This window comes from Mesocricetus auratus, unplaced genomic scaffold (genome assembly GCF_017639785.1).
Source record: "Mesocricetus auratus isolate SY011 unplaced genomic scaffold, BCM_Maur_2.0 Super-Scaffold_100006, whole genome shotgun sequence".
NCBI classification, from domain to species: Eukaryota; Metazoa; Chordata; class Mammalia; order Rodentia; family Cricetidae; genus Mesocricetus; species Mesocricetus auratus.
Window position 1 is genome coordinate 18,895,137 of NW_024429190.1, and position 13,130 is coordinate 18,908,266.

Below are 13,130 nucleotides of genomic sequence, written 5' to 3' on the forward strand. Positions count from 1 at the left end.
CAATAAACAGCTTTGTTGCCCTGGACAAAGCCCCGTAGAGTGTTCTGGTGTCCTCCAGGATTCCAGTGGGTGTTCAGAGAGGGTGTGGGGAGTAGATGGCATGTCTGAGATTGAAGAGTCTAGCAGCACGGTTTGGAGACATTCACGTTGGGGAACTCAGGCCCGGAAGGGAACTTGCTGGGGCAGATGAGGGGAGGAGGGTGAGCTCTGAGCTTGCTGGGGCAGATTGAGGGGAGGAGGGTGAGCTCTGAGCTTGCTGGGGCAGATTGAGGGGAGGAGGGTGAGCTCTGAGCTTGCTGGGGCAGATTGAGGGGAGGAGGGTGAGCTCTGAGCTTGCTGGGGCAGATTGAGGGGAGGAGGGTGAGCCCTGAGCTTGCTGGGGCAGATTGAGGGGAGGAGGGTGAGCCCTGAGCTTGCTGGGGCAGATTGAGGGGAGGAGGGTGAGCTCTGAGCTTGCTGGGGCAGATTGAGGGGAGGAGGGTGAGCTCTGAGCTTGCTGGGGCAGATGAGGGGAGGAGGGTGAGCCCTGAGCTTGCTGGGGCAGATGAGGGGAGGAGGGTGAGCTCTGAGCTTGCTGGGGCAGATTGAGGGGAGGAGGGTGAGCCCTGAGCTTGCTGGGGCAGATTGAGGGGAGGAGGGTGAGCTCTGAGCTTGCTGGGGCAGATTGAGGGGAGGAGGGTGAGCCCTGAGCATCGTCCACTGTTTAGCCTCACACTGCACTTTGGGACTGCGCTTTGGCTTTCTTGGATTCTATTGCAGCCTGCGCTAAGCTGAGTGCAGGGTGCACACTACGAGCTGCCCTGCAAAGAACCTCCCCATGCTTGGCACAGAACTCTTTAGGATTCATGCACTCCCTTGCACATTTCTTCTAGTCTGGTGCTCCTTTTCTCGCTCACTTGGATCCTCATCAAGCCCACTTTTCTTGTGGGATTCTATGGGTCCTTGCATTTTTTTCTACTGGACCTATGTGTTTTTTTTAAATTTTTGAAACCTACAATAGAGAGTTTAGTGGACTGGGCACTAGTGAATAGCTTGGGTCTCTACCTGTTTCACAGAGGGAGGAACTCGGGATCACAATGCAGCACCCTGCCCAAGGCTGCACAACTAATGAATGGCACACCAGGATCCCCACATGTCTGCAGATTTGTTGGCCTGACAGACTAGTCAGCTCTGCTCTGGGGCAGCTGGAGGGGAATGCTGCAAGAAGCTAGTGCACGTTACTAGGTGGTGGAAACACAGCCACCTGAGATGAATGTGTTTTTTGAAATCTAGGCTAATGTGTATAACTTGTAATCCAGAGCTACATCACGGATGATGCTCCGGATAGCTGAGGCTAGAACACAAGAAGGCTGTAGCTTCTGTCCTGGCTCCTTGAGTTGCTGTTCTGTGGGCTTTCCTTCCTGAGATGCAATCTCTTTTAAAACCCTGTCACTAGTCTGTGACAAGTCTGGCCCATATCAAGGGCTCTAGCCTTCTGTCGGTTGTCCAAGTCCAAGCATCAGCCACGTGTGTGCAGGACCCCCAGCTGTCTGAGTCTTCTCCTCTGAGACCCAGATATCATGACTGTGCAGAGAGAGACAGCCATTGCTCCTTCACATGTACAACCAAGACAGAAAATCAGAAAAAAATAGAAAGGAAAGTCCAGTAGGCCAGGCTATCTCATCATTGAGAGGACACAGAGCCCATAGCTCACCTTTGGTACTGCTGAGGCGTGGCCATGACCTATGGCAGAAAAGAGAACACACATGAGTATCAGCTACTGAATTCAACACTGTCTCTAAAGTAGCGGGCCCTCCCAAGATGCATTTCACCACTCCTTCTGTGAAAACTGTACGTGCATGTTCGTATCTGTACCGGTGCATAGGTGTCCTGCATATATAGCTGCACATATGTATGGATGTCTGTACATGTGTGAACACGTATGTGGAGGTCAAAGGGCATCTCAGTTTGTTCCTCAGGTGTGGTCCACCTTGACATTGTGAGACATGGTCTGTCATTGGACTGGAGCTCACTATGGATGCTGGGCTGGCCAGTCAGCCCCAGGGTCATCTTATTTCCACCTCCCCAGTGCTGGAATATAAATATGCACTACCACCTCTGGCTTTAAAACTTTATTTAGCCAAGCATTGGTGGTGCACACCTTTAATCCCAATACTCGGGAAGCAGAGGCAGGTGGATCTCTGTGAGTTTGAGTCCAGCCTTGTTTACAGAGTGAGTTCCAGGATGGGCTCCAAAGTAATACAGAGAAACCCTGTCTCAAGAAAAAGCCAAAATTTATTTATTTATTTATTTATTTATTTATTTATTTGTTTATTTATTTATTTATTTATTTATATGTGGGATAGAACTCAGATCCCTATTCTTTACCCTCTGAGTAATCACCCACCCAGCGACAGCCTGTATAATACAAACATGTTTATATTACTGTAGGCTTGAAGTAATGTTTTGTTAAAGGCAATATAGAAGATAGAAGACATAGACAGGAAAAAAATCAACACCATGTTCATATGAGTATATGTGTGCAATGAGGATGCCTGCATACATTTAAAATGAAAACAATGTATGATGCATGCATGTGAGTGCATGCATGTTGTGTGTGTGTGAGTATGTGACTGTGTGTGTGTGTGATTGTTCCCATGTTGTGAAAGTCAGAGGACAGTTCTTTGGGGTTCCACCCTGAAGAGGCATGGCCTCTCGTTTCTGTGCTTTACACTCCAGGGTAGTCTATCCTGTGAGCTGCCAGGCAATGTCCCTGTCTCCACCACTCATCTCGCCTTAGGAGAGCTGCGATTATAGATGCCTGTCCCGGCACTAGGTCTTTTGGGTGGGTTACAGGCATGGAACTCCAGTCATCAGTCACCAGGATTACATCAGTGCTCTTACCAACTGAGCTGTCACACAGGCCCACAGACACACATTAAGATACATAGGTGTTAAATGTCTTTATATGAGATTGTGAAGGATACCACTGTGACACTTTATTATGCAGTGCCATTGAAAAACACATTTGTTGGCTGTGTGGCACTTTTCAAGCAGATTTAGTTTCTTGCTAATTTTGATTACTGTAAACAAGACTGCAAAACTCATCCATTCTAGCATTTTAGTCTCATCTCTGAATATCTTCATGGACAGACAACAATCTAGTTAATAGAAGGCGCCAAGTTGTGCGAGCATCCTCAGGCCCTTGCGGCACATTTCTCAGATGCTTTCTGGATGGTTTGTATTGATTCCTTTTAACTTACATTCTTATCCATTGACCATGAAGTGGCCACCCACTGTGTCTCCCCACCAGGATCCACGTTCCAACCCTACTTTACCTACTTGACACTTATCACACCTGTTTCATTTCTGAGATGGCTAAAGAGTTTGAAATATTACATGCATTTCCCTTTTGGTCAATCACACGTGTGTGTTATTGTTTATGTTCTGATGAGAAGTCCTTGGCAGAGTCGCAAATGTCACCCTTGGACAGTGTCCCCCTGAGAGCAACTTTTCCCTAGATTTGGGCTCTGATCTGAAAAGCCCCAGGGCAATGGAAAGCTCCAAAGGGCACTGCTTCCGTGAGCTGACTTGTTTGTGCATTTAATAACCCTTAGCTCTCTATGCACACCTTTCCTCCGAGGCTCTCTAAGTGCGTCACAGCTGCAATTAATTGAGCATCGCAACACACATTACGTGTAAATATTTATGAGGCCTATCTGGTGGCTGGGACATTGGGCACACAATAGTTAAGCAATGAAGCATCAGTAACCAGGAGACCAGAGCTCAGGAGTCCAGATTCCTGCCTATTCTGATGCCATCCCTTCCCTAACTTCATCTTCCAAATGACCTTGGGGAACTTCCCTTACAAGATACAGGGTACAGGGCTGCACAAACACCCTGATCCAGACAGCCACTGAGAGGCAAGGAGATTGCCTCAAGCTTTGCTTCCCCTCCAGCCTGCTCTCCCCACCCATGCCTATGGGAAGCGGTGAGTCTCACTCGGAAGCCACCACACATCTGCAGCCTGGAGCCCTGTGGTTAGCGGTCGGTACCCTTTCAAGTTGCCTGAGCTTCAACAGAAACTAACAGTACAGTACCTGGTGAGAAGCAAATCCTGTTTGTGGGGCCTGTGAACACTCTCCCATCACCCTAGACACATGATCTCTTCCCTGACATCCTTGCCTGTCATTAGCCTCACAAGACCCTCAGACATACAACTTATGATGTGCAATAGAGCTCATTATGAATGGAGCAAGTGTCCCAGGTACTCCAGGCAGGGGATTCCAAAGTGAGCTGAATGTAGGTGTGAACCTGGGACTTCTGAGCCTCAGGAGAAGTCTTCTGCAGGTCCTAGGGAGGATCCTGACTTTTGTATTCTCTGTCTTCTGACTTGGCCTCCCTAGTATTTTAGAATGTGACACTGGAGATCACATAGTCTGATTTGCTAATTCGACAGGGAAGCTGAGGCCTGAGACGGCTTACTGTTTTCCCTCTCCTCAGAAGGGTCTGAGGCACACAATAAGTTGAACAAAAGATGATGGAAAAACAAACCCAAACAAAACATTGAGCACCTGTCTGGGCACTGACCTGGCTCCCCTCTTCGGCAGTGTCTGACCTATTTACACTTAGCTTCTCAATTTCTTTTCCCTGCTGATGCATTGTTTTTATTTTACCTTTACGGATTGATCAATGAACAGATTTGTTTTTGAGAGAAAGTCTCTCTATAGCCCAGCCTGGCCTTGCTTTGAACTCTCTATAATCCCCCTGTTTCAGCTTCCCAGGTGCTGGGATTACAGATATGTAACAGCACAGCTTCTAGTTTTATTTTTGACTTACTGAAAGCCATAGATGTCACTGTACAGATACAGTGAAGAGACAAATAGTACCCAGCATTGCTGTTATGATGACAGAATGGAAGGGGGGGCTGCCAGGGACAGGAAAAGGATGGGGCATTCAAGGGGACAGTGTTTTGACTTTTACAAGAAAACAGGTCTTAGAAATGATCTAGTGGCTGCAGCGTGCCCACAGTTATCGGCACTGTGTACACAGCTGAATATTTGGGAGCTGATCTCATGTTATGTTTTTATGTTATACACAAGTAATAGTAAAACACAAGGGCAGAGAAGCCATTTGGAGGCAATAGATACAGGTTTCTGGCATCGGTTTTAGCCAGTTGGATCTCCATCTTCCACTCTGCAGATGTAACTAAAACTTAACCTGCCTAGAGTGGCATAACAAGCTATTGCCAGAGTCAGGTTTTTACTTGGAGTTCCTTGTTATTCACAAGCCTAGAGCAGCAACACAGCTTGCAGAGGGCTTTGCATCTGGAAGCTTCCTCCCGATTGCCAAGGCTGTCTGAACATGGCTTATCTGCTTCACTCTGGGTGGGGTCCGAAATGATGGTTGGGTATTCATATGTCATGTCCTTGGGGATTCTGCACCCTGTGGACTCTCTGTGCATCAGTGCAAGCCTGTGAATTAGCAGAGGAAGCCTCAGCAAAACACGGAAGGGCCTGTTATTCCAGCTGAGCCTGCTGCTATGATCCAGAGAGCTGGAGAAATGGCTTGGGGGTGGGGAGGCTGGCGGTGTTGCCTGAGATGGAAGAAGAGGGAGGCTGGACACTGGGTTTGTCTGGATGGAGTGTGGACGTCACCCTGACACCAGCAGCTGCTGAGCTCTCTGGAAAGGCTCCTGTGTTAATGCTCTTTACAGCCTGACAGCCCATGGTGAGGAATGAAAGATGCTCCTAGCTGACTTCATGGGGGTTTGATGTGCTCAGCCTGTGCTTCAGTGAGGCCGGCCTGCTAGCAAGCTGCCCCTTGCCAGGGGATCGCAAGATGCGTTCTGGCTTCCTTTTGTCAACAGCATCAATAACATAGCCATGTGCAAATGGGCCACAGCTGGGTAGAGCGCAAGAGTGGCAGCATCATCTGCCCTTATACTCCAGGCTCCCTTCCACATCTGGGCCTGGAGGAAGCAGGGTTTCCTTCCTTGGCTTTTCCTGTGTGTGTGGCAGGTGTCATCATTGTGGCAGGCAACTCTGTAAACTGTAGAATGATCAAGTTGGCCCTCCCATGTCTGTGGTTTTCTGACATGTAATCTTATTATAAATAGATTTTAATTTGGAGTGATTTTTCATTTTTAATTCTTTTAAATAATTTAATGCATTTAATGAGCTTTAATTTTTAAAGGATACTAAAACAAACTCTCCCCTCCCCCACCTCTCCTGCTGCCTGGTACACTGAATGTGATGATGTAGACAGTGTGTTCCTGTGTCCTTCCTATCCACTGGGACACAGTGTAGATGGTGTGTTATCTGTGTCCCATAGAGATGGGACTCGCCCCTGTCTCTAGGGTCGAGCTCCTGGAATGGAGACTCATAACTTATTGTCCCCTGAAACTTGGCAGAAAACGCTGGGGAAGTGATCCACGTGATCTTACATCATCAGTCTTCTTCATCTCCCAAGCTTCCAAGAGTAATGGATTTGAACTCTATCTTGCTTAAGTGCTATTCATGAAATTAGAAGGTTACTCCAGAATAAAATTGTGTAGCTTTTGAAAGACAAGTGATGTATTTAGGAGTTACTAAACTCATTTTAAATACAGAGAGAATTGAAGCAGAACACAAGATTTCTAAGTTTGGGACTTTTCTCTTCACTTGAGTATCTACACTGAGCATGTTGCAAAAAACGATCTCACACAAACTTTGTCCTGGGGAATGGTGTCTTTGTCCCCACATTGATCCACATTCCCAGGGATCAAAGGTGCTATGAGTCACACCCAGGCTGGTGACTCCCCATTTAGAGGAGGAAGTTCCCGCTAGAGAACTGTGGGGCTAAGGTGTGGGCACACACAGCATGCTCGGTGGGTAGAGAACCTGCAGGGCTCAGTTATCAGACTGGTGTGGCGAGGGGTACAGCAGAAAGTTTGGCATGGCAAAGATGTGCAGAGCTGTGTCTCAGGAAGGTAACATGGGAACACACAGTTGATTGGCAAGGAGCCAACTGGGGTTTCCAGCACTGTGGGGAAAAGAGCATAATGGATGGATATGAGTGTCTTCCTTATTTCCCAAAAGACCACAAAAATTCTGTTATCATCTGGTCATATGTGCCTTACACTTATTTGATTGAATTCAACCTTACAACTGGAATAGAGTTCATCTTGAATTCTCAGACTAACTATAGTAGCCCCTAAAAGGAGATGGGTGCCTCCTATGGTACCCGGAGCTTGGGTGATATGCACAAGCATGTTGGTGAATGAGCAGGAGGGAGAAGATGGGTGAGAGAATGCATGTGATGTGCACATGCTCAGGGAAGCATAGATTCCAAGCATCCCATAAGGATGCAGGCCTAGAGATGTTTTGCAGTCCATGCCCTATCCCAACAAGGCCAATGGAGTGTCCAAGCATAGTAGGACTCTTTCTTTACAAAAATCCCCTGAATTTCCCTGGAAGGGGGAGGTCTATATTTTCGATGGAGTAGACATAGACACTGGGAGGGTCTTCTATCCCTTGATACTTGGAAGCTGATGAAATTCATTCAAGGCAAAAATCACCTCAGCGTCCTATTTAGTAAATAAACAAATGGGTCTGCTGTTTCTTAAAGACTTCCCTGGTGAGTTTCCAGAACCTTCCTCTTTTATACATAGCAGCTGTACGTATCTTTGGCTATTTAGATGTATTCACATACTCAATACTATTAAACTCCAGAATATTTTCATCAGGTAGGTTTGTTGGCAAACATAGTTTGGGGCAAATGTCTTGAGAAGTCCCCATGTTTGGTAGCATCCATACCTCTATGAACTTTCCCTTACCGAGGAACCATCTGGACTACCCCTGCCCCAGCTCTTGTGCAACTTCTTTCTCTAGTAATAAATCTCAGAGGGGCTAGAGAGCTACGTGTGATTATTCATATGCTACTTCTATTGATGGACTTTTGAGGACAGGCAGCATGTGCTTGAGAGCTACAGTCCTCTTCCAACAAGCAGGGAATGTCTGTGACAGAGGCTGAAAACTGAAGGTGAAGTTGATCCCCTGGATGGGTGCCACAGCAGATGAGTCAGACAACAGGATGGCTTGTCACACCCACTTCAGCTGGGACATTATTTCAGTGAACTGAAGAGTTGGAAATCCTTTTCACCTCTCTTTGGTCCTCCCTGCTTGGCCCCTGCCTTCCGTTCCTACACCCCTCTCCTCTATCCTTGTTCCCAGGTTAGAGTTCTTTATGCCATTCATTTAAGTAGGCAATATGTACTTGACACTGTAGAGCAAGCACAGTGGGCACAGTGACATCTCCAATAGCCTGGGTTATCAGCCCTAGTAAGCTGTGCTGGATCTTGACTTTATCTTAAATATCCTTTGTTCCTTCCATCATGTGTTTCTCTGAGCCTTTTGTGGCTCAGAGAAAAGATAGCAGACAACCCAGTGGATGCATGCATACTCTGAGAGAGTGTTGGATGTTCAGTGAAGATTTTGCTAGTGAGGTCTCTTGGAAGCTTGCCCTATCTTCTGTAGAGTGGAGTGGAGGCTGTGTGAGCCCTGGGATCTCTCAGTGCTATGAAGTCCTGGAACAGCTGTATATCACAAGAGAACACCAGAGTCTGGAGAGCAGACAAACAACTGGGCTAGCCAGTTCCTGTTCTTATAGGGTTTCAGGGTCCCAGTAGAGGCATCCTAGTGCATAGAATAGAAGAGGCTCCTATCTCCAAAGAGTGAGGGCTGTCTCTTCAGGGCATTGAGAAGTCCCAGCCATTTGTACCTTGTCACCTGGAAGGCTGTTGCTACAGGTGTTGGAGAGGAAAATGAAAACAGAGATTGGAGTGTTGTCTGTGCTACTTGCTGGAGTCTGGATTTGGCTAGATCTTCACCTTCAGTTAACCAACAGATCCTATGTCCCTAGGCCACCATAGGGTCCTCTTCTCTTCTGCTATGCATATGGCTTTACAGGAGTGATATATTTCTGTTTTTGACAATACCCCCCTCCAACCTTCCCACTCCATCACAGTCTGAACATCCTGATAGCCAGAACTGTGTGTTTTTCATTTTACAATCCCTAGGGCTCAACACAGGAACCTAAAGGACAGTGTAAAGGGTTAGAAATGATTATAGTAGGAGAGACTCTGACACCACGGTCCTTCATCACTTTCCATCCTGTATTTGAGATCATCCTCCTTCCATCCATTGGAACTAGTCAGCCTGAATGGAAGAGCAGCAATAAGACCTGAAGCCTCTCACTCTAGCTCTAATGCTTGAGCTGTCTATCAGGAGGGAACTTCTAACTAAGCTTCTCAAACCTGAGTGTCTGAAAATCATGGGAGGGATGATTTTAACACAGGTGACTGTCCCTCAAGTCTTGTACTTCTCACAGGTTCTTAGGGCCTGGGAACCTGCCTTTCTGGGTTTGGTGGGATGTTAAGATTGCCAGTGCCAGGACTATCCCCCAGAGACCACTGCAGGAGACATAACCCTTATCCTGAATGTGTTGTGATAGCCAAGAGTGCAATGCTCTGTTTCTTCTTGATGTGGGATTCTTAGTGGGAACAGATTAGTGATGTGTGAGAACAGAAAACCCAGCACACATGCCACTTGGTATCCACAGGGCATTGGTTTCAGCTCCTTACCCTCATGGGTTCCAAAATCTATAAACACTCAAATCTCCTGTAACAAATATGTCCATATTTGTGTCTAACTTGTGTATTACTCCTGTAGACTTTGAATCTATCTTTATTACAATATACAATATAAATACAGTGTAAACACCTGATAGCATGACTTAGGGAATAAGGACAAGAACACACTGCACATGCTCAGTGCAGAACATTTCTGACCATGGCTGGTTGAAGCCATAGGTGGGGAGCCACAGATAGAGGAGACCAGATGTGGGCTGGTCACTAGAGTCTAGGAGGGACAGCAGATTTGAAGTTCAATTCTGAATTCAAATCTAGCTATTGCGACTTATATTTCTGTGATGATGGCCACAGTGGGCCACCTCCTTAGACTATTTTCCATACTTATAAATAGGAACAAAGATACCTGTTTCAGATAAAACTTGTGGATGTTGCATTTACATACTCATCTTGGGATGTCTGGTGCATGCTAGTGCCAGATAATGATTGAGTGTGGTCTCAATTGGAAAGCACTGACCAGTGTTTCTGCTTCTATGTTCATAGGAAATTGTGCACAAGAGAAATGGCAGTTGTCAATGTAGCCAGGCAAATACCTTGAAAGGCTGCAATGCTTTCTTATCTTAGGCTTGTAGGTAGATTACAGATGTGGGAATGGTCTGCATGGCCTGGGTCATATTGTCCATGTGTGCCCTAGCATTAAGCTTGTCAATGCACCTTGCCAAGAATCTGGTGGATGCTTGAACTTGGAGGAGGATGGAGAGTTAATGCCAATGCTTAATGACATGAAAGCAGCAAGAGGTGAATGCCAAGGTTGTTTTCTGTCTTACTAATAAAGATGGCCCTGCAGTTTATCATGTTATAACTAGCTGGGTAGCCTCAGGGAGGTTTTTTTAGTCTTCTCACCCTTGAATGGGAGACTGAGAATATGATTGGCAGTGTTCAGAACTGCTTAATGAACTCTTGAGATGCGACCTAGAAAATATTGAATACCCCCTGAGTATTATTTATTGAGAATCTACTATGGTCCAGGAACAGTACAGAGACCATTGATTCACTTTCCAAATAGCATACAGTTTGAGTGCAGGGGATTCAGCCATATAGAAGAATCAACTTTTCCCAGAAAGCATTTCCAAAGTCCACAGCTGGAGACAGCCGCCAGAAGCCACACCATCAGTTAGCAGGTTGGCTGAGGCTTTAGCTCAGGCCCGGAAGACTTGATAGGCATGGTGACACTGCCCATCAGCAGCTTCCCCCCTCCATTGCTCAATGCCAGCGATTGTCATTTTATGGGAACTGAACACGTTGGTTTAACAGATACTAAAGTAAGAGAGTGGACCGGAATATGTCATTTTCAGACATTTTAATTTGATTTATATATCTCAAAAACTAATTTATATTCATATAATGCTTTCATTATAAAATATGCAGTGGTACAGAGATTTGTGTGAATATGGGAATTAAAAAAATTGGTTTATAAATGGCCTGGAACAGGTTGCAGAAGCATCATCAGTTGCTCTTTTTAATATATCTTGAGCATGCTATGACACATCCTGAAATAATTTGCTTCTGAAAAAAAGAAAAAAACAACACTACTCTCCTCTCTCTGTCTTTTCTCCCCTAAAAATGTAACTGTAAATATTACTTTGATGTATGTAATTGCCTCAACCCTCTCTCTTGGAAGGAAGGCTTCTAACCCTTCCTTTTCCCATCTCTTGCTTTTGTCAAGAAATAAGAAAAACAGACTTAAAATGCATTATTCAAATGTGTGTAATGTAAACATTAAAGAAGTTTGAGCACAGCTACAAATGTCCCTTTTCTTAAAATGTTTGTGAAAAATAACTTGTCTATTCTGTCTTGAGGGCATTTGTTCACTCTGTATAGGCAGTTCACTTGCTCCAGCATGCCTTAGGATCTCAGAGCTGCAGCAGAGTGGCACATGGTAGGACCTGGAGAACACATGGAGAAGATGGACTTGAACTAGATGAGAGGCGCCAACCCTTGATAGACAAGGAGACCTTGGGTACTGCAGGGAAGAGAGATCACCTCTGCAGGACTTGGGTGAATCACATGTTCCAAGCACCAGGTTTCAGTGCTAGGGTCTACAACCCATTATCTCAGTCACTTAGCGGGGAAAGATGATCCCTAAAGTGTCTCTCTTGGACTGTGTAGAGACTTGGGTGGACTGCAGAAGAAGCCCCGGTCAGCAAAGCTGTGGAGATCAGGGCCCATCAGCCAAGGTGTATATCACATGCTATCTGTATGGCTAGTCCACCTCAAGTCTTTTCTTCACCTTTGTGAAGTGATCCAATGAGAATAACATTGTTTTTGTGTGCATGTGCGTGTGCATGAGTCTGTGTGTACTTGAGTCATTGTGTATGTGTGTATATGAGTCTGTGTGTATGTGCGTGTGTGTGCATGCGTGTGTGTATGTGTGTGTGTGTGCATGAGTTTCTGTGTGCATGAGCCTGTATGTATTTGAGTGTTTGCATGTGAGTCTTTCTCTGTGTTTGTGTATATGAGCTGTGTCTATGTGTGTGTGCATGAGTCTTTGTGAATTTGAGCCTCTCTCTGTGCATGTGTATGTGAGTCTGTGTGGGAATTTCCTTTTCTCTGTGAATCTGTGTGTGAGTTTCTCTTTGTGTGACACTGAGTATGAATGTGTGTGCCTGTGTGTGATTCTGTGTGTATGTGTATCCCTGTATGTGTGATGGTCAGTTTATCTGTCACAGAATTAGAACTTACACTTCTCTAGTAATAAATAAGTAAATATTCTGACCTATTTTTCAGCAGAGAGAAGTTCTGGAATCTCAAATCACCGAATCCTTCTTTTGTTGTCCTTTTATTGCCCCTGGGATGAGAGAAAATACATTATAGCTGGGAAACAGCAAGGAGCTGGAGGGAAAACTAATGAAGTGCATTCATTCATAGAAACAGTCCCCCAATCAGATTTGAGTAATTAATGCCTCACATATCTTTCTGACACTATCTTTGCATTTCCACTGGGGCTAAAAACATGTTTAAAGAAACTTAATTACTTAAAGCTGTTTTAGAGGGCAGGATTTGGGATGGAAGAAGTGGCCAGGTCAAAGTGAAGATTGAGTCTGTCTCTGTCACATCAGTGTCTCACTTACAGTTATCATCTTCAAGCTCCATGAGTACCTCTGCTCATCTGTAGAGAAGAGCATGGACTTCTGCTGTGAGCTTGCCAGAAGGATGCTAAGCTACTATGAGGACAGAGACTTGAGCCAGGCACAAGTTTAGCTGCTCTACTGCTGAATTTGAGAAAAGTCTAGCAAACATCATCCCACGTAGAAAGGCAGACTATTAAGCAAGCACAGCTCTGATCCAAGTAATGTTTAGGCACTCTGCTAAGGCATTTTTCCACAAAGAGATTAAATGATTTTAAATTGAGTTAATTTGTTAAAATTCATTAAATACATTTACTATCATAAGCCATCATTGTTATGCATCCCTAGCTCATTTAATTAGTCTGGTTCAGCATACTCTCTTTTCTTTGCAGACA

At 45.4% G+C, this 13,130-nt stretch overlaps 1 protein-coding gene and 1 long non-coding RNA gene across 2 annotated transcripts in view; one reads left to right on the top strand and one right to left on the bottom strand.

The window, feature by feature from the left end:
* The window catches only part of LOC110340676, a 188,005-nt gene that overhangs the window by 120,151 nt on the left and 54,724 nt on the right, over nucleotides 1–13,130 (top strand). The gene's annotated exons all lie outside the window — the stretch shown is intronic.
* Clnk (cytokine dependent hematopoietic cell linker) overlaps nucleotides 1–13,130 on the bottom strand; it is a 167,633-nt gene that overhangs the window by 75,899 nt on the left and 78,604 nt on the right. The window contains exons 3-4 of the mRNA XM_040747021.1: nucleotides 12,384–12,455; nucleotides 1,694–1,722 (exon numbers count right to left, since the gene is read on the bottom strand). Of these exons, the coding sequence (XP_040602955.1) occupies nucleotides 1,694–1,722; nucleotides 12,384–12,455 (101 nt within the window). The remainder of the gene's footprint in view (nucleotides 1–1,693; nucleotides 1,723–12,383; nucleotides 12,456–13,130) is intronic.